A 22,520-nucleotide genomic window follows, 5' to 3' on the forward strand; every position below is an offset into this window, starting at 1 on the left:
CATGTAAGAGATCTGCTAACCTTACACATATATCCTCAACGATAGAACCCGACGTCATGATCATCTGCTTACGTAACGGTCGAATAAACAGCTCCGGTGAGCTTCTTAAGACTACTTTCGGCATCTTCACGTACGACTGGCGTCTACAATTGATTATCCAAAGCTTCAAACTTGGTCGTAGTATTCTCGATGTCCTCAAACAGTGTAACGTGATAGATGGTATCACAGTCTTTTGATATGTCAAGCGCTATCCAACGTTTCAAACTTGGCCGGTGTGATATATTGTAGATGTCCTCAAACAGTGTGGCACGTCCGGTTCTGGTTTAGTCCTCGACTTATCTGTGTGTGGAGATGGCGTACAACACTGATGATATGCAACATAATAACATTCCATAATGCTGGGAGTAAATAAGGAGGAGTGTAAAATGTCAGAGGTTTATCTAAATAATTGCTTGCCCTATTCGAATTGCAACCGACGGGTATCGATATTATCATCCAGTAAATAAAACAAATGAAATTATATTTTTAGATAAGCTTCGAGTATAACCAAATATAGCTCACATTTATTTATTATATTTAGAATAATTAAATACAAAATAAAAAATTTTTGGTATAAAACTATAATTATTAATTACAGAAATAATATTAAAAAAACAATGTCTTTTTTGTTGTTCTTGTTTTCTGGAGGGAGAATAATAAAATTTAACTAAATAAAAAATCAATAAAAATAAAAACAATATTTTATTAGAAATTATTTTAAAAATATATTTTTGTTTTGATATAAATTGCAAATAATATTAAGCTTTGAGCTACGGAAAACCGTTGCCAATACAAATTCGTTCATTTCTTAAATATTGCAAAAAGAAAATGCTTGTCTTGCTTTAACTTAAATATTTAAGTAACAATTTCAATTCAATGAATATTTTAAAAATATAAAATTAATATTATATTTATATGGCTATATATACTTTGAAATATATACATACAAATACATATACATGGTGTGTATACAAAAAAATGGCACTAAAAGTTTTGTATTTTGTTTTTTGCTTACCAAAAATTGGGGAGGGGAGCATTTTTTAAGAAATATTTTGCATAATAAGCTGTAAACAAATACAGGGTGTGGCTCAACAATTAGTTAAAAAAAATTAAAGATATTTTTTCTGGAAATCAATACAATATAGAAAATATTAATTTTCTGAATAACACTTTAAAGATTAATTTCTGAAGGAAACTCCTTTTAAGCTCGAATTGTTCCACACCCAATTTTATTTACTATAAATTTAAAAAAATATATTTACTATAATTTAAATTAAATAAATTAAAAATTTATTTCCAATTTATAATAATAAAAGTCTTACAAATGAAATCACCTTTGGATTGAAGATTAAGTTATAGAGATTTCGATGAATATCATATTGATTGATATTCATGCCTCTGTGTAATATTGTATGTGTGTGTGTAGTATTTAAGTGTAAGATGGACGACAGTGAGGTGGGGTGTGTTGTTTTTGTTTTTTTCTTAGTGTGTGGAAATAGTTTATCTCATTGAAGCCTTAAAGAGTTATAGAATACAGACTTGAAATCTAAAATATTTTTTAATAGATATTTTTGTTGTTGTTGTTAATTCTTTATGATCTAGGAGTGGGGCATGTTGTTTGTATTTTCTTTTAGCTAAATGCATTTTAGCAGCAGTTTTCAAAATAATTTTCAAGACTGGGGCCATAAGTGAGTATTATTTATGGGTCATTTTCTCATTTATTATTATTTGTTTTTGTTTTATAATAATTATTAATATTCTTATATTTAATATGCGTTTATATTGTATTTTGTTGTTGTTATCAAGAAATTATGATTGATTTTGTTCTTCTTTGTTTTGTTTAATTGTTGTGGCTACAAATGGCATTTTAACGCTGGCGGCCATTCAAACACAACAAAGGAAATTTTGTTTGTTTTTTTATCAGTCTTTCATCTTTTTTTAACGAAAAAAAGAGAAATAGAAAACGAGAGCAATATTTCAATTAATACTTTTTGTTTGTTTCTTTGTTCGAATATAAAATTAAATATCTTCTTCTTCTGCTGCTGGCTGGACAAATTTCATTTTCAATGAATCTTGTTGCCGACATTTGTTGTGGTCTCTCACAAGTGTTTTGAAATTTAAATAAATTCTATAATGATTTTGTTTTATAAGCTGGGATTTGTTTTTCCTTGTTAGCTTTTTGAGCCAAAAAATACATTTTCGTTTTTGTTCTCTTGAAAGCCTCTTTTTCAACTGCAAAGCTTTAATTTTTTTATATTTCTAATATAATTTCTTGTTATTTAGTTTTTTTTGCCTAACTGCTGCCTATTAGAATATGCTAGTATTTATTTTCCGTTTGTCTTACTAAGTTCGAGTTTTTTTCTTTCGTTTTTTGTTTTGTGAAAATTATACAAAATTAAATTTTTTTGTTAATACTATTATTAATAATAAATAATATGATTTCGTAAGACCCTTAAAGCTTAATTTGAATAATTTATATAATTATAATTATTTGTTTTTGTTTTCGTATGTATATATAAATAGATAGAGAGAGATTTAAATATAGATGGGCGTCTCTTGACCCGTTAATAAACGAAACATGGAAGTGGGCATTGTTTTCATTAGAATCTGAAAAGAAACGAAAAAGAGTGAAATTACTAAAATTGTTTTTTACACAAAAAGTCTTGGATGATATTCATTAAAATATTGGTTATTGATTTTCAAAAAAAAAGTCATGATTATTCTTTGGCGAAGTCCCCTTCGCCATGTGGTATTCTAGTCATAATTGTGGCCCCTCTAGAGTGACCAGACAAAAATAAAGTTTTCCTTCTAGCCGAGAGAGATGTCTCCTTTGGCAAAAATGGAACATATATGTAAAATTTCGACGGACAGATGGGTATACTAAAGGTGGGTCTAGAACCAATATCACGTAATGATATAATGTACATTTTACGGATAAAAATATCATGTACTCTAGCTATATATACAAATGCCTTAATAACCACGAAGTAAGATGTTGTGTTCTAGGACACAGTAACATAGAAGGGAATGAGATAGCCGATGAGCTTGCTCGAGGAGGTTCGCAGTCGTCACACAGTAACATGGAAGGGCATGAGATAGCCGATGAGCTTGCTCGAGGGGGTTCGCAGTCGTCCAATCTACCTATTGAGGGATCTGTACAACCTCCTATTGGCTACTTTATTGGCAAAATCTGCATGAGCTACTGCGAGGTAGTCGACAACAGATCGTCAACATAAACTGGATCCTGGTTTCCAATAACCATCTGGCCAGAATTCTCTAGCCCAAGAACTTCTTCGCTGCTGTCTCAGAGTAAGAGGGAGATAAAAATCATTGTGGGTATCATAACAATTCACTGCAGGATTAGATCATTCGTTTCAAAATGAGATATTAACGGAGTGGATTATTGACATTTATATGAGGATGAAGAATAGCTGGAATAAATTCTTCTCCGGAATAGATCCCAAGCAGATCCTTAGCTTTGTTAACACTCTGACATGGCTTAAATAATAATCTTTCGCACACTGTTTTAAACTTCAACTATCACTCCCACCCTCATTTCTACTTTCCTTTAATCCTTTCTTTTCAGGTACCCAGGATGAGCACAATGGACAAATGGCTCTGAGTGAACGGCTGAAAAAACAGGCGTACATGCCTTAACCTAACATATGACACTAACGAAATTCTCATGTAGAGGGCTAAATACTTCGATTTGAATGACATTTGATACGTCTGAATCATGGTTCATTCGACGACTATATTAACCGTCAACGCAGATCAGCCCATATATCTTTCGGGGAATTTTTTTCTCAAACATTCCAAGAGCTGTCTCATCAGCTTGCGCAAGTACCCATGCTTCAGATCCACACAACAGCACGCATAGTTTCAGCGTCTTGTACAGTGTGAGTTTAGTCTGTCAAGAGGTGGCCTTGCTCTTGAGTTGCTCAGACCATAGTAGCATCTGTTGGTCAATACTCTTCTCCGTATTTCAAAACTGATGTTATTAGTTTTTTAATGGCGATACCGAGGTATATAAAATCCTTCACCACCTCGAAGCTGTCGTTTTCAAGTTCCTCAGTTGGTCCGAGTCAACTGGACGTCTTGGGCGTTGATACCATCAGCTTTGTCTTCTTACACTTACTGCCAGACCAACTTAATCAGACTCCTTCTCAATTCGTTCAAAGATGGCTGTTATCGCTCTCAATGTTCGACCTATTATGTCGATGTCGTGGGCGTAGGCGAGTAAAATATGCTGTTTGGTGTACAGAGTGTCATTTCTGTTCACATTTGCATCTCGTCACACGACAAACTACCACCTTTTCTGAATCCTCGTTCGGTATTGAAGGGTTCCGAGAGGTCCTTTCAGACTTTAACTGTGCCAGTTAAAGTTACCCTGTATAGCCTATTAATTTTCAGGAATGCCAAACATAGACATAGCATTAACACCTCCGAGCGGATTTGGCTGTCGAATGTGGTTGGAGCAGTGTGGATTTGGAGCAGTGTGAAAATCTGGTCGATGGTGGATTTGCCAGGTCTGAAGCCACATTGGTATGGTCCAGTAACGTCATTAATCATTGGCTTCAGTCTTTCACACAACACCCTTGATAGCAAATTATATGCGATGGGAAGGAGACTAATTCCTCTATAGTTGGCTCATATCGTCTTGTCTCCTTTTTGTGTACGGGACACAGGATGCTGAGGTTGCCATCACACATACATCCAAACTACATATGTACGCCGCCAATACAGAAGGCTACCTTCATGAATTTGGATACAGAGGAGCAAGAACCAGATAATGACATACTATTCCCCGTTCTCGTATTTCCCTTGATAAAACTATAACAAAGGACACCATGTAAAGGCCTTTCAGCGTGCAGTCGAGCTTCTTTTAACGTAACCTTAACAAGTCCATTGTCAAATGTTTATATGCAAGGTTGAAAATTAATCATTAGAACCCACGACACGAAGACTTATCATTCACATCAGAATCTTAATAGGTATGCGATCTTATACGGCGCTATAGCGACTATTATCCAAACGAACTATGGCGGAAATGTCTGACAGAAAGAATTTATTAATAGCTAAAAGTAATTAGGGACAATGCACCTTTTAAAAGGACTGTTTGAAGACAAGAAAACACAATACGTTGCGTATATAGTGCCGTATTGTATAAGAATAAAATCTTTATTCAGGTACGTAGCAATTTCCTTTATTCCTGTTTGGGATAAGTTTCGTTTTTGTCTTAAATATTCTTAAAGACGTTTTAAATAATTATCATGTTGCTATTTCTAAATATCCTGTTTATACTTCTATACATTTTATGTATTCAACATCCCATCTATTTACTATTTTCCGTAATCATATTTATAATCGAAAAGAAGCAACAGATTTTAACTCCAAAATATATGTTGGAAATAGGCATTCCAATATCTGTTTAAGATTGTCAAAAAAATATTTTTAAGAATATTTTCAACTTACCTCTCCCACGGACGATGACAAGAGCTTAACTATAGTGTCATGAGGCACTGCCACAACACTCTGATTGTTTATTTCAATAATTCGATGGCCAACGCGTACTCCACCTCTTTCCGCTATGCCACCGCGTAAAAGGCTACAAATCTGAAAAAAACAACAACAGAAAAGGAAACACAGAGATGAAAATGGAAATAAAAGCAAAAATCTATTCATATACTTACCACACCATTTTGAACACTAAAACCCAATTGGAATAATGCTTTAGGACGCAATATTTTCACCTCCACCACCGGAGGACATGGTACAACAGTAAACTTAACAGCTGTTTGATTCTTAGCATTACGTATATAGTTCTGACACGTCGACAGTGGCAGTCCCACCAGGCTAAGACCATTTATGGCGATCAGCTGGTCGCCGATATTTAATTGGCCACAACGTGCAGCCGCTCCACCAGACATCAAATTGGCAATGACCACAGTGGGCAACATCGAGCCCCAGCCAGATTCAACTATGACAACGCCCAATATTTCCCCCTTCGCCTTGGGCACAACCACTTCCTTTTGCAGTTCTTTTTTCGCAAAAATTTCCAATTCATCACCGAAAATTTCTTGGCTATTCAAAACTTCTTGATAGTCCATTTCTTTGGCTAGATTTTCATTTTCGATGCCATTGGCTTTGAGGAATTCCATATAGGCCACCTGAAACGCCTGGCCAATTGATTGGGCAATAAACTGGGCTTCGTCGCTTTCGAAGACATGGCATATCATTTTTGGGGTACGATTATGTTTGTTGTTCGATGATGCAGCAGTTGATGTTGCAGAGGTAGTTGTATCTTTGGATTCCTTGTCTTTGCCATTGGTGGTGGTATTACCGCCGCCGCCGTTGGCAGCAGCTGAATTATCCGCCGAATCTGTATTACCACCGCCACCTGAACCACCAGTGGAATTACAAGGATCCGAGTGGACAAATCTTCTGCGTGCCATTAATACAACTAAATCACCAATATCGGCAATGTAGGAAATGGTACGCAAAGCATGATCCATCATGATCTCTTTAAGATCGGTATTTAAGACCATTATCTTCTCCGTTGATATGAATAGATCCACTTCGGTGGAGGGTTGATTTTCACCCTCGGGTGCCTAGAAAATTGAGTAAAACGATATTTTTATTAAATTTGTATTAAACCTTTTGCCAAATCCGTGGGGAATAAAAGCCAAACAATACAATAACAACAACAAACAAACAACATTAATGAATGGATAGGTTTTAGGTTATTTATTTGTTAATTTGTTTAGAAAATTGAGGTTATATAGTATATAATATGAACTTACCAAAGCCTAAATTCAATCAAGCAAATTCAAATTCAACAATGTTATAGCAGCATTTTTTGTTTTGTTATAGAAGGGAAATTTTTAATAATAAAAATGTTTGATTATAAAAAGATTTGATAATTTTTGTAATGTTTTTAAGTTTTGGTTTCTTTAGAGGCTAGCCGTGCATTAAGAAGGTATAGAAGAATGCAATGAACAGCATTATTTTATTAGATGGATAGGGGTGTTGGTCAGAGAGGTCACAGTGGACACCGAATACTTACCTTAATACGTGATACTGCCTCCTCGGCCTGCATCATACGTGTCGATTTTGTTGGTTGACCCTCACACACCAGCTGGGTTGAGCCCAAGTAACGTGCACGAAAGAGAACACCTTCTATCAACACTGCCGGATCCAAAAAGCAACCTATAAACGTTTAAAAAATAAAAGGAAATATTAAATGAGATTTGTAGGGTTCCAGCAAAATAAAGAAAAAAATATTTTTGGGTCTATTTCAAAAACAAAAATTAATAACATGTATACCAGTATATTCGTCTATTTCAAATTTCAACAAAATTTCGATTTCGACGTTCCATGCTAAGTACATTTTTGCTTATATAACTTTGGTTTGGATTGATCGATGATTACCAAAATTTCAGTGAATTTAAATTAAGGACCGTTTCCGTTCCTTTTTGGGGTTCTGTTTTGGTAGCTATTCCTTCCAGTTTCAATTTTATTTTACTAATGTGTGTTGTCGTTGGGCATTGGGAATAACATTCATTTGGTACGAAATCCTTGCTATAATGGGCTCCCCAACAGTACCGACTCTATTGGAAGGTTTCGCATTTACTTTCCAACTCCTTGATATACCATGGCTGACCTCCCCAACAGTACCGACTCTATTGGAATGTTTCGCAGTTACTTTCCAACTCCTTGATATACCATGGCTGACCTCAAATCCTCTTATAAAGAACTTGTATGAGTCCTTGTAAATCACCAGACGAGGAAGACTTTGTGATTAACATAACGTGAATGAAAGTGGCTGTTATAAATCAAGGTGAGTCCCAACTCCATGGCGGGAAGTCCCAACTTATGGTGGAGGGTATAAAAACTGATGAGGGAGGCGATTGATAGATCTACAAGCAGATTAGCCAAACTTCCTTCCGAAATCAATAAAGTAGTCATCCTATTTCCATAAAAATTAACAAATCACAGAACCTATACCAAAAACCTAACCAGTGTACACAATTTTACAAGAAGTGCTTAGATTCACAGAAAGAAAATTGCAAAATTATGTATGGGAGCTGTATGTAAATCTAAACCTTGGGGGTTTGATGCACCATACATAAAATCGGACGAAATCATATATGGGAACTATATCTAAATCTGAACCGATTTCCATGAAACTTAGCACAAATAATTCTAGACTTAATTTAGTACGCTTTGTCAATTTTCGTGCAAATCAAATGATATTTAGGGACTTTGACGATCCATCTACCTTAAATCGAAGGAAAATATATATGGGAGCTATATCTAAATCTGAACCGATTTTCACGAAACTAAGCAGACATCATTCTAGACGGACGGACATGCATAAATCGAATCAGAAAGTAATGCTATGTATATTCTCAAAAGGAATCATGGGTCTATCTCGTTTCCTCTTACCTCTTACAAACATATGCACAAAGCAATAATACCCTGTACCACAGTGGGGCGAAGGGTATAAAAACTGGTGAGGGAGGCGATTGATGGCACTAAAGACAATCCTCATCCGAAATCAATAAAATAGTCCCCCTACTTCAATAAAAATCAACAAAGAACAGAACATATATGGACACGCCTTTACGTAAAGTACTCCGATACACTGAGAAGAAAATAGGGAGTTCGAGCTTCACCTTAGTAGCCTGTTTCCCCGATTTGGCAGTACAACATTTTCAAACTGTTTTTGATAGTGTCTTACACCCCCATCCAGTAGGAATGCTTCCGAAGCCCTACCCGACATTCTAATGGCCAACCTCGACATCAACATTACAGGGTAACACAAAATAATAATTTCAGGAGTTAGCGCCACCCAGAGGTAAATTTGTAACGCTAAATAAGCAAGGATCCCAACCACTGTACAAAATTCAAGAAGGTGTTGTTTCTAGACATCGACAGATGGCAGGCATAATCCGCAAATGCTGTATTGGCTCTTTTCACAATGATTGATAAAGACACAAACATTCTTTTGGAATTACCAACTAAAAAGGACGCTTTTTCGTATGACCTTCATATTGATAAAAAAAATAAGAGAAACATTTTTCATGCCTATCAACTGAAATATATATGTTTTATATTGCCTAATCATGAGACCTTAAACATGGGGTAAATGCCGTTTCAACAAAAAAACAAAAATACTACTGAATAAGTTCACTTTTTTCAACTTACACATATAAATAATACATATCACCATACCAACAATCAAAAACCGCATTGCAAGTTATTATGAATGCATGTAAATAGAATGGATTTAAAAAAAAGAGACAGAGAACCATGTTTGTAGTAGAATTTAAATTCATATTTAATATTCACATTCCACCCTCCACTTCTACTACTTACCCTCTTTGTTGCGAGATTTAGCTTTTTTATCACTATTCGCTGAATCCTTTAGGGATTTTATAGATCCCGTTGGACTTTTGGTATATGTTATCTTCTCGGGTGTTGTCATTGGTATCTCGTTACCGCCTACCATTTGACAATGCTCTGGCGAATTGGGTGTCAGTGATGTGCCAATACCCTGTCGTATGGTGGCTGAAGAAAATTGTGGCTTTACATGTAGGGTTTTTGCAATATCTGATGTGGTCGGCGAATGATCACCACTGGAATTGATGGCAGAACCAATACGCGATGTTTTAGGCCATATTGTCTGTAAATGAGAAAATTGAATTAATGTTTTATGCAATTGAACTTCTATAAAAGCATAGCAAAATAAAACCACATTCCAATGCGTGTTTGTAATCATAGCCGATATAATTAATTTTATCAGTTTACGAAGTATTAAAAATAAAATAAATAAAATAAAGTATACCATAAAATTCAAAGTCGATTTAGAAATGTCCGTCTGTCTGTCCGTTGAAATAACGATACAGCTTTGAAATTTTGCACATAGGATGTTTGATGCGATATTTTGATAGTTTGAAGCTTTTCCGCATGTTCTTCAGTCTCATTAGCTGTAATTTGTTATTTGGGTGAGAAATGTTCCTACCAAAAATGATGATGATATTGGCCTATGTTTCGGGGTAGATGTCCGCCAATTGTGGTATTGTGTAACTATCAATGGCCATGCAGGCTTTGTTGCAAAAAAGCAAAATAAATTTCATTTCAACCTAATCAACGTTTTGGCGTAAAATGAACAATATTGGTCGATATTTTGACATAGCTCCATATAAGGAACATCATATAGCCTCCACATAGAGGTCCCTTACTATTTTCCGTATCATTAAGGTTTTAACCGGATTTTTCTCGATGTGGCTATGATTTGACACATTCTGGTGAATAAAAAAGCTTCTTTCCCGAGTATAGGATAACGTTTCAGATTTGCCCTGTAATTTTCAAGATATTGAAGATCTATCCCAGTTTCCGAAACGCATTGTCTGTAGTTAGGAGCATTCGTTTTCAAAGCATGCGCAACCTACTGCCACACAATGTAATCAGATAATCCACATCTAAAGATCCCGACCGACGACATCATGTTGTGAAGGGCATAAAAAGTTCGGCCCACTAGGATAGGATATTTTTGAGGATTAATAAGAGTGAATTTTTAAAGATGATTCCTTCAGGAACTATAAAACGAGGGTTTTTAAGGAATAGATTTTTAAGAACTATCAGAATTATAATCGTGGATTTTTGCAGAATATTTATTCAGGAACTATAAGCGTAGATAGATTTTTAAGTAATAGCTAGCAGAATAATAAGGGTGGATTTTTAAATAATCTTTTTCAGAACCTATCAGAATTATTAGCGTGGATTCTTTGCCGAAAAATCAGAGCTACAATTTCGATGTTATTAAATGTTTTAAGACAGACTATTAGAGCAGACAAACTCAGATTTTATAGAAAATTTTAATAGAGACTAAAAGATTTATATATTTTTTTTTAATATTTGTTGAGAAATTTCAATGCAACAATTACAAATTTTTAAATATTTTTTTCTGGAGTTATTTTAAATATGATATTATTTTAAAAATGATGTCCAAATTCTGTTCACAGGCGAGTTAGATGTACTTAATGTTCTACAAAGCGGTGTTAATTCTTCTTGTGATAAAATTACTACATGGGTGTCTTGTAACAATCTCACCATAAATACCAGTAAAACTAAATCCATGCTATTTGGAAATTTTAAAAATGATTTTATTACAATCTCATTGTATAATATGCCGGTTGAGGTTGTGAACAACTTGAATTGCCTTGGTGTAGTTCTGGATGACAAACTGTCTTTTTCCGCTCACATAAATTCAATTATTTCAAAGGTTTATCTTAGTCTGCGAAAGCTTTACAATCTAAACTTATCACTTCCATTACATATTAAAACTAAAGTTGTCTATGCTATTATTATGCCAGTGATTTTGTATTGCATAGAAGTATACTCTGGGACAGTAGGTATTGTCATGAGAAAGTTACGTGGGGTGTTGAATAGTGTTGTACGGTTCATATATTCTGTTAAAGGTCGACAACACTTGTCCGGGTATATTATCCAGTTTTTAGGGTGTTCTTTTTTCACTTATATTAATATTAGATTGCTGTTACATTTTTATAGAACACAAAAATGTATAAAACCTGAATTTGTGTGCAAATTATTCAGTTTTGGAAGATCTGTTAGAAACCCACAGATCATAATTCCACGCCTATCCTCCTACTTAAGTCAAGCATTTCATGTCAGAGTTGCGCGTCTTTATAATTGTTTACCATCTTCATTAAAGTCTTTTTCGTTATGTACTAAAAGTTATAAAAAAAACTTCTGGATCATTATTTAACTCTTTAATACATATTATACTTTTTAATATTTACATAACTGTAAGTATTATATAAGACAATAATATGTTTTGTATGTTGACCTTTCATAAATATATATACTTTTATCAGTTTCAATTAACTGATAATAAGTGTTCTTAATAGAGGACGCTATTATAGTAGTACGAATCAGGTTTACTTTTCGTGAAGCATATATATGTTTTTATTTGCGTAATTGGGATATTAATTTTAATTTTTAGGTTTAATTTTAATTATTAAGATTTAATTATTATATTATTTGTCATAAGAATCAATGTTGTGTAGATTGCTTGTACCAATACAAAATGGGCTAGATAGCCTGGTAACAAGTCTTTGAAAATAAATAATAATAATAATAATATTTTTGAATAACTACCAACGATATAAACGTGGATTTTAAAAGAATATTTGTTCAGATACCAAAGAATGTCCTAAGGCGACGATCAATGTAAGGAGTGAGAAGAATAAGTCCAAAGTCAGGGTTCAGAAGTCGGAAACGAAGCAGGATGACACTGAAACTCCGAAAAACTGACAAGTGGCAATCAATAACCTAGCTGAACCATGCTGGTCTATCGGTCCTTCAGTTGAAGTTGAAGGAGGACCTACAGTTGAATAACTTTTCCTGACTGACGAAGTTTATCCTCAGAACCTTTGGCTTGGCCAGGTTGCTTTATACAAAGTTGAAGGCTGCAAGCTGGCTGCCGTAGTTGTGTGAATTTTTTTTTTCAGGAATTATGAGAGTTATTTGAGATGAATATTTTTAAGAACTAACATCGATATAAACGTGGATTTAAAAGAACAAATTTGTTCAGATACCAAAGAATGGTCTAAGGGTAATTGGGGATTTTTTAAGAATATATATTTTTCAAGAACTAAGTAATTGTTTTAAAGAATAGTTCTCTGAAGAACTACCAAGTATGTATTGATGCATTTTTAAAGAACAAGCACAGAAGAACATCCAGCATGATTTTTGAAGAATTAACGCATTTTTGAACGTGGCTTGTAAAATAATATTTTCAATAAGCTTTGAATGATAATAAATCTTTAGTAGATATGTTTTAGTATATATGTATACGGCAATTCAAATAAGGTCACCCAAGTACAGGCGACTTATAGATTGTAAATATTATTGGCTATGAAATTTATAAAAGGCTTTTTTAACTATGGAATTTTCTACCTAATAATAGTGTAAGGTAATTTTAAAACACACATATTTCGATTTCTATCATGAATATTACGATATTACTTATTGCATATTGAATATCGGCTAGAATATTTCTTTGTCTATCCCCAATAACTTCTTTGAATGTTTGAACATATTTCCCCTCTACTTACTTTATCATCAAAGAAATCCTGTTCATCGTTACGCTGCTGACCCAGTAAACGATCAGTTTCCAAATCTGTATCCGGCTCCTCTTCATCACATTGCAATTTATTCGAATCCATAATTGTACCGCCAATAATATCTCCACCACAACCAACACCACCATCGACTAATATACCCGCCGCAGCATTGCCACCCTCCTCATTGCCTTTACGTGGTACCCATATTGGCGATTCGGGATCGGGTGGTAATACTTCATCGCAGAATTTTAATTTTTCTGGTTGAGTTTTGGCTCGTTGAAGGGCGGAACGTATTTCTTTCATAGCTTCTTGAATTTCAACTGATTCCGCACGACCAGGGTGTTTTAGATGACGCATCGCTGATTGTTGGGTTGACTGCAATTGTTGCTGTAGCTGTGGACGGTGTGGTTGTGGTGCAGGCGGTGGTGGAGGTGATTGTTGATGTTGTTGCTGTTGTTGCTTATTAACTGTGGCGTAAATCGGTTCATACGCTGACCTATCATTGTTACAGCAATTATTATCTGAGGTATTTATTAAGTCCAAACAGTGAGGTTGTTGTTGCTGCAGTTTGTAATCGCCATCACCACCAGAAAGGCAAAGGCCACGCATACCACTAACTACATCGCCACCAACACCTCCCCCACTGCCACTAAGACGTCCACTCATCAACAGCCCCTCGTCATCCAAATCCACCAGATTGGTAATTAAATTATTTGCACTACAATTATTATCCATGCACTCTTGCTTCAAGCTATTATTGTATTTATTTTGTTCCAACATTTCCTGCTGTTGTTGTTGCTGTTGCAATTTTTCATTTATTTCCAAACTATCGCCGTTATGACTGCCACTGCCGTTGTTACTGATGCTGCCACCACCTTCGCCACCGCTACTACCACTGCCACCGTTCGAATCGTATTTTTGACAATTATTTTCCGTATCCGATGCGTGACCACTTGACAGCCCGTCCTCTAGCACTGGCATACTAGTGTATAGCTTGCCATAGTCTGTGCTACAATTAATATCATTCGATAGACTATCCAAATCACCACAATTCGAATCGTAATCAGTTGTCTCCGGCGACAATGTGAAATTGCGCGAATGATGTCGTAAATTTGCTTCCAATTCGGTATCGGCTAAATCACCACTGCTTCGACTATTCGAATCGATATACAATTCAATGTCGTTGTTGTCATTGTACAGAATATTGTCACATGGCGACTGGTGGTGTTGATTGTGCTGCTGCTGCGAAGAAGAGGAATGTTCTTGCTGCTGATGATGTTGTGGATGTTGTGGTTGAGGCTCTTGCTGCTGCTGCGTCGTTGCCATTTGTTTCTGGAAATACACAATTGGTATGATAAAAATAAAATCCCATGAAATGACTCAAGAAAAAAGAAAATAAAAACAGAAACAGCAGCAAAAATGAAAAGAGAAAATACGTCGCACAAGTTTTTCCACATTGGCTTTGTGGTCTAAAAATACATAAATAGTGCATTTCCAATGCTAACGGCACACAGAAGAGCACTTAACATATTTTCAAGTACACCGAAAAACACAGCACACACATGTTCATATGAAAAATCCACGAATTTTCGGAATTCCATCATTCTTTTTAGCTAAGGTTAAGGGTGGATTTAATTAGATATTTCTGTTCGTGAGCAATATATTTAAGGAACAAGTGTTCCATGGGGCAACTGAAAGTCGTCCAAGTACAGTTGGGGAAGTCTGTACCCAAGCGAAACTGCTGGATTAAAAACAGATACGTGTTACCATCAATCAATACAAAGAATATATGGAAGTGTTTAGATCTTTCTGAAGGAGCGCGCGAAAAAAATCTCCGAAAAGGTAACCTCAGCCACCAAAACTCCAACCCACAAATAAACCACCAACAGGTCCATTGTCAGCTGCTGGAAAAATCCGGTTTGGTGCCGACACCAAAGGTAACCTCACCAAAAACTCCGTCCGAAAATAAATCAACAACAGGTCCACTGTCAAAGCCCAGCATCAACAGCAGTGCCGACACCAAACCCCTCTCACACCCTTTATGCGGTCTTCAGATGAACATTAATAATACGCGAAAATGTCAACGCAGTCACTTGTAGCCGGACAAATAAGATTCCTTTTCTCGATTGCTTCGACGAGGAGTGAGAATAATAAGTCCAAAATCAAATCTTCCATCACGAGCAAGGGTCCCAGAAGTCGAAAACGAAGCATGATGGCACTGACATTCACGAGTGGCAAGCAATAACCGAGCGGCGAAGCTTATTGGTTTCAGTTGAAGGTCCTCTTTCTGACTGACGAAGTTGATCGTCAGAACCTTTGCTTTGTACAGGTTACAATATACAAAGGTGAAGGCCGCAAGCTGGCTGCCATACCTGTCGACAATATACTGTGCGGAATTAAGACTTCCATGTGAATTCCACCACTTTTTATTGGAATGAACAAAACGCTGAAATTTGTTGAGAAACACAATGACGGCCTTCGAATGATTGGATGGAGAATATTCAAAGTATTTTCGAAGAGTGTGTTACGGACACTGACCGAGAAGCATCTCTCAAAGAACTTAATATAAACAAGTACAAGAACAAGTTCCGCCTAGCCTAACTTTTTACACCGTCCACCATGAGGTTGAAATTTAAAATATATAAAATCTGCAAAACAATTGATTAGTAATTTTTTTGTCAATTCCGGAGAAGAATGCTATATTATCAATTTTATATTTGCCGAACTGTCTGTGTCTTCTGCCACTTTGCGATGGATACCTACAGAGTATATGTTCAGTTGTTTCTAGCTCTTCCTCATCCTCACATAGACGACAAAAATCCCCTCCGTTTATGTCCCATTTGGAAGTGAGAGATCTAATATTGCAGTGATCTGTTATGATCCCCATAACGATGTTATTATCCCTCTTACTATGAGACAACAGCGAATTCTGGTGAATTCTCGAATGGTTTTCGAAATCCTACATCCAGGTTCAGATGTCCATCCGTTGGCGACTACATCGCGGGAGGGATCTGTACAACCGTACAGATCCCTCTATCGGTAGATTGGGTCCCTCGAGCAAGCTCATCGGCTATCTTATTCCCTTCTATGTTGCTATGTTCTGGAACCTAGCATAATTTAACCATATATCGTATATCCTTGCAATCACGAACTTCTTTTGAGTTAATAGTGCACGACTTTAATGCCTTAAGGGTCGCCTGACTATCGACATATATAGTCACCGGTCCTATGTTCGGCAGTAAGTGTTTTGGCTATCTCAGCCGCGTCGTTATTGCCAGGATTTCTGCCTGAAAAACGTTGCAAAGGTCATTAAGTTCATATGAGTTACTGCAGAAAATGCATGTACCAGTACCTTCCTCCCCATCTGTAAATATCGACAGACGGGTCAGAGGTAAGGATCCACTAGCCCAGGATTCCCTACTAGGAAATTCGACTCTGATGTCTTAAAAGTCGTTATGAGAGGGAGTAAAATCACTGGTGTGAGAACTCCTCTCCAAAAAGTCACAAACTGGCGTTGTGAAAAGAGGATACTAGCGTGACCAAAATTCAGCGACTTCCAAGCATACATTTCCCGAAGCCTCAGAGCGCATCTAGCAGCCGGGAATTTAACCAGGTGCTTCTTAGTGATCCGGCTCTTACCTATAGAATTATTGCAGGAGTAAATTCCCTTCTATTAGTCCCTTCTTAGTACGTTTCTCAACATTCCTTTTCCACCTTAGTTTGTAGTCGAGGATTGTACCAGTGTATTTTGCTTCTAAGGAAAGGGCAAAGGTAACTCCACCCAAGGATGACAGTCAGAAATTTGGGATCTTACGTTTCCTAGCGAAGAATACCATTTCTATTTTCGTTTACGCCAAGACCATTGCCGTAAATCCTACGGCGTGTGCCCTTTTGGACAGTGTAAAAAGGGCACCCTTCATGATATCAGAAATTGTCGGCAGGAACTTCCCACCGCCTAGCAAGACTACATCATCAACATAGGCTACAACCTTTATTTTAAGGAGGTCGAATTTCAGCAGAATATTATTTATCACCAGGAGCTAAGCTTCATATTAAGGGACACCGGTGGCTTGTCAGAAATGATGTAGATATTCCAATATTTTACTCTGTAACATATTATTATGTGTTACCTAAATAGTTTATGCGACCATGTCAAATGGTCCTCGCATTTTTACTTAATTTAAGTTAACCTGAATTTTTTACATCCAACATTATTATGGAGTGCAATACAAATCGTAAGATAAAATCTTGAATTTAACCAAAGCAGTGTGGAGTACTATAAAGACAGCATACCGTCACTCCTGGTCTTTTTTTTATTTCTTGTAAAATAACGATTGCAGTATTCCATACCTGTTTCTTGGGTGAACGATGTACCAAATACAGTTCTTCTTTGGGTATTCTAGCTAAACGCTGTCCAATATATGATTGTTCAATATGCAAATCCTCGTCCATGGTGTGACCAAATTGACTCGACTGATATTCATGATGAGTGTCCTGTTATAAAAGAAAAATACACACAAACACATAAATAACATTCCCATTAATTAATCTTCACTATATGTCTAACAACTTACACAACTACCCATATCATCACCACTTTCAGTGAAATCCGTAAAACGTTTTTCATCATCGTTGTTACCCTTGAAGAAATCTTCCAAAACTTTACGTGTCTCCGAAAATTCATAAAGATAATCAAATGTTGGTGTTTTCACTTTTGATTTTGTTGAGTCATGACTTGAGCTGTGCGACTGATTTGTATTGGTGGAGTTTAGCAATTCATCGTCCGCATCAATATCGATAAGATTACCAGTTGGCGATTTGTTATTGGCGGAATCGTTGTTGTTGAAAAATGATGCACTACTGCAGCTACCGCTACTGGTGGCTTGGGCATAAAATTGATGTTGTTGTTGCATTTGTTGGTGTCGGGCATGTGCTGCTTCCTGATGTTGCTGCTGTTGTTGTTGTGGTGTCAACACAGCCATTGGTGAAACACGTTGTGGAAATCCCGGTGGCCTTTTGGGTAATATACCTGTCGTACCTGTAGATGCAGCACCACTAGTTGACTTTTGTGTAGCCTGTTGTTGATTGCCAAAACGACGCGGAGATCCTTCATACTCAGCAATGGGTAATTGGCCAATCATTTTAGTAACTTTCAGTATATCCTCATTGCCATGAAATGAATCGGCACGATGATGTTGACTTGTGGAATGATTAGAGGAGTATGAATTATTCGATTTATTCATCCAATTCGTATCGATGTCATCGAAGACAACAATTTCGCCATCACGCAAACAATGGCCATCAGCTTTGCCGACATCTGTTGGAGAACCGGGTGAGGCAAGACCCTGCAATATGCAAATTGTAAGGATAAGAAGTGGAAACACAAAAAAAGTTATATTTTACAGAAAAGAAATCGGCATTCTTTATAAAAGAGCTGCAAGGAGATTTTATAGACAAGCTGAAGTGAGTCCTTATAGAAAAAAAGGGAGTCTTTATAGAAGAGCTGAAGGGAGTCTTTATAGACGAGCTGAAGGGAGTCTTTTAGACGAGCTGAAGGGAGCCTTTATAGACGAGCTGAAGGGAGTCTTTATAGACGAGCTGAAGGGAGTCTTTATAGACGAGCTGAAGGGAGTCTTTATACGAGCTGAAGGGAGTCTTTATAGACGAGCTGAAGGGAGTCTTTATAGACGAGCTGAAGGGAGTCTTTATAGACGAGCTGAAGGGAGTCTTTATAGACGAGCTGAAGGGAGTCTTTATAGACGAGCTGAAGGGAGTCTTTATAGACGAGCTGAAGGGAGTCTTTATAGACGAGCTGAAGGGAGTCTTTATAGACGAGCTGAAGGGAGTCTTTATAGACGAGCTGAAGGGAGTCTTTATAGGCGAGCTGAAGGGAGTCTTTATAGACGAGCTGAAGGGAGTCTTTATAGACGAGCTGAAGGGAGTCTTTATAGACGAGCTGAAGGGAGTCTTTATAGACGAGCTGAAGGGAGTCTTTATAGACGAGCTGAAGGGAGTCTTTATAGACGAGCTGAAGGGAGTCTTTATAGACGAGCTGAAGGGAGTCTTTATAGACGAGCTGAAGGGAGTCTTTATAGACGAGCTGAAGGGAGTCTTTATAGACGAGCTGAAGGGAGTCTTTATAGACGAGCTGAAGGGAGTCTTTATAGACGAGCTGAAGGGAGTCTTTATAGACGAGCTGAAGGGAGTCTTTATAGACGAGCTGAAGGGAGTCTTTATAGACGAGCTGAAGGGAGTCTTTATAGACGAGCTGAAGGGAGTCTTTATAGACGAGCTGAAGGGAGTCTTTATAGACGAGCTGAAGGGAGTCTTTATAGACGAGCTGAAGGGAGTCTTTATAGACGAGCTGAAGGGAGTCTTTATAGACGAGCTGAAGGGAGTCTTTATAGACGAGCTGAAGGGAGTCTTTATAGACGAGCTGATGGGAGTCTTTATAGACGAGCTAGATGACCTGAAGGGAGTCTTTATAGACGAGCTGAAGGGAGTCTTTATAGAAGAGCTGAAGGGAATAGACGAGCTGAAGGGGGTCTTTATAGACGAGCTGAAGGGAGTCTTTATAGACGAGCTGAAGGGAGTCTTTATAGACGAGCTGAAGGGAGTCTTTATAGACGGGCGCAATGGAGTCTTTATATACGAGCGAAATGGAGTCTTTATAGACGAGCTGAAGGGTGACTTTCTAGGTGGTCTGAAAGGAGTTTTTAGAGACGAGCTAGTGGAAGTCATTATAAACTAGCTGAAGGAAATCTTTATATCTTTATATCTCAGGAAGTCGTTATATACGAACTAAAGGCAGACATTAAGACGAGCTGAAGGGTATCTTTAAAGACGAGCTAAAAGGAGTCTTTATATACCAGCTGGAGGAGATTTTTATAGGCGATGTTATGGGACGACCAGAAGGGCTTATTTTGTAAACGTGCTGAAGGGAATCTTTCTAGACGAGCCGAATGACTTCCCGTCTATAAGAATTTATAGTAATTCACATTTAGTATAAATGTCTTTACAAAATGTAATTATAATGCAATGAAATATCCTCACAAATAGTTTAGCGACACAAACAAACCAATAAACTACAATTGCAATAGAATATAATATAAGACAATAGACCACCCACCTGTGGCAGTATATTATGCTGTTCAAATTGACTACCCGGACTACGGCCAACACGTATTTGCTGCAACTGTCTCTGATGAGGATGTATGCTGTACTGCATATCTGTATTAAGATCTGGTGAATTAAGTACGGTACTGGCTGGTGTTACATTTGGACTGCGCGCACGCATTTCCCAGACATAACGTTCTTGGGGCTTAGAAAAGACACCACTACCACCACCAACAGTTGGATTACCAGCAACAGCAATAACACTACCACCTCCACCATTGCCTCCCATAGATATGCCACCGCCAACCCCACCACCATTATTTATCGATTGCCTGTTATCATAATCGGGTATGTTGCCGCCACTGTTCGTGGTTGTGCTACTGGTATTATTGGTTGTTGGACTCATGACATTTGTGTTGTTGGCACTTGGTATGATTGTAGTGTTGTTGACACTGCCTGCACCATTACCGCCACCACCACCACCATCAACTGTTGCTGTCATTTTGTTAATTGAGCCAAAAGTGTTGTTGCCACTGCTGCCTATGATGTTGGCCGCATTCGTCGTTGTCGTTGCAATTCCTGTTGCTGATATAGAAGAAGACGACGACCCAGAACCGGCATGATGATACAAGAGGTCACTGGGTGGTGTGGGTGCATAATTGTTGCGTTGCTGGTGATGATGGAATGGTGGATGATGGTGCTGTTGTGGCTGTGTAGAAAACGTTGTATGATTTTGGCCTCCTTTCAATTCATTCAATGCCGCTCCTCCTGATGATGACGATGATGTAGTAGTGGTTGTACTATCACTATTGCTACTATTCATTTTTGTTACTCAGCTAATCCTTATTTAGTGTCTATCTCCACCTTATCTTCTTCTTCCAGTGGTAGTTGTACTAGAGCCGTACAAAAAATGATTGATTTTCACCCCCCTAATCTGTTGCTTGATGTTCTGTGTGTGTGTCTTTCCTAGTGGCTGACCTTTCTGGTGCACCAATTCAAACTTGAATTATTTCCTGGTCTAATGCTTTGCCTTGTGGTCTTTTGCGAAACTGATGGCGTTGACTTTTATTTCTCTCTCTCTTCCTCTATTTTACTAATCTTGGAATGGACGTTGTGACGATTGCCATTAGTTTGCTAAACGTACGTTTAGTTTGTCAAAGGAGCGATTCAGTCAGTGTTCGATGTAAGTTGTAGATTATTTCGACGATCATCAAATGTTTGTTTTCACTTCTTGTTCTTCTATTTCTTCGGCTACAGAGAACAAAACCAATGAGTTAATTGATTTGTGCGTTCTCTATATGCGCACTAAATGGGGTTTTCAACATATTTGCTTCATCTGTTTCAATGACCAAACATCGTCCTTTCGTCATTCACATTTGTATTGTTAATTGAATTTTCATTGTCGCACATAGCCATGGACATACACACGTGCACACGGCCAGCAAAAAATCCAGTTATCCTTTGGACAGGTCAAATATAAATTTGTATTTGATTTGGACGCTAAAGACAACGATAATAAAAGAAAATCATAGTGAATGTAATTGAATAAAGTCATGTTTATAAAGGACAATTGTATGTATATAAAGGATTTAATAAAATTTCACTGTAAACAAACCAATGTTATTTTTAAAGAACATACATGGCAATAAGTATTAGGCAATGTAGGATATCTTGTAAATACTAATTTTGTATAAAACCTAGCAATTTCCTCCATCATGCTACACCAAGGTACACAGGAGGTTTCTGTAATCACAATCAAATAAAATATATGTATAGGATAACTGTAACAATGCAACTTATATTAGAGAACAAGTTATTGACATTAACCTCTCAAATATCCTTATTTATAATATATATTTTTGGAATGAAATATGGTACGACCTGATAGTGGACGACACATATAAAAAGAAAAACCGAAAAAGTCATATCTTTTAATGTTGTGCGCTTTTCAATATATAGTTGATGGCAAAATTTAAATCGCTTCGTTTTTGAATTTAACGAATTGTATTGTCGTAATAAATAACATAGAGAATAATTTAAAGTTATATTTTCCCGATATTGCATTTAGTTTTCATGATATTCTACTTTTATTTTGGAACATTTGGAAGTGAAAGATCTAACATTTGGAAGTGAAAGATCTAATCCTGCAGTGACCTGTTATGATCCCCACTATGATTTTTTTTCTTCCTCTTACTATAAGACTATACAATG

General features: G+C 36.8%; 1 protein-coding gene across 1 annotated transcript; it reads right to left on the reverse strand.

Annotated features, from left to right (window-relative positions):
* Nucleotides 1-2,497: 2,497 nt before the first annotated feature.
* On the reverse strand, nt 2,498-21,132 carry LOC133322993 (uncharacterized). The gene is made up of 9 exons (XM_061531943.1): nt 20,323-21,132; nt 17,768-18,538; nt 17,544-17,687; nt 13,185-14,525; nt 9,421-9,727; nt 7,106-7,248; nt 5,733-6,650; nt 5,515-5,655; nt 2,498-2,646 (listed from the first exon to the last, which is right to left on the reverse strand). The coding sequence occupies exons 1-9, from the start codon at nt 21,130-21,132 to the stop codon at nt 2,575-2,577; spliced, it is 4,647 nt and encodes a 1,548-aa protein (XP_061387927.1). The 3' UTR covers nt 2,498-2,574.
* Nucleotides 21,133-22,520: the final 1,388 nt, after the last annotated feature.

Source organism: Musca vetustissima, unplaced genomic scaffold (genome assembly GCF_032173495.1).
Source record: "Musca vetustissima isolate MV318-11 ecotype Yass unplaced genomic scaffold, APGP_CSIRO_Mvet_v1 utg47764, whole genome shotgun sequence".
NCBI lineage: Eukaryota > Metazoa > Arthropoda > Insecta > Diptera > Muscidae > Musca > Musca vetustissima.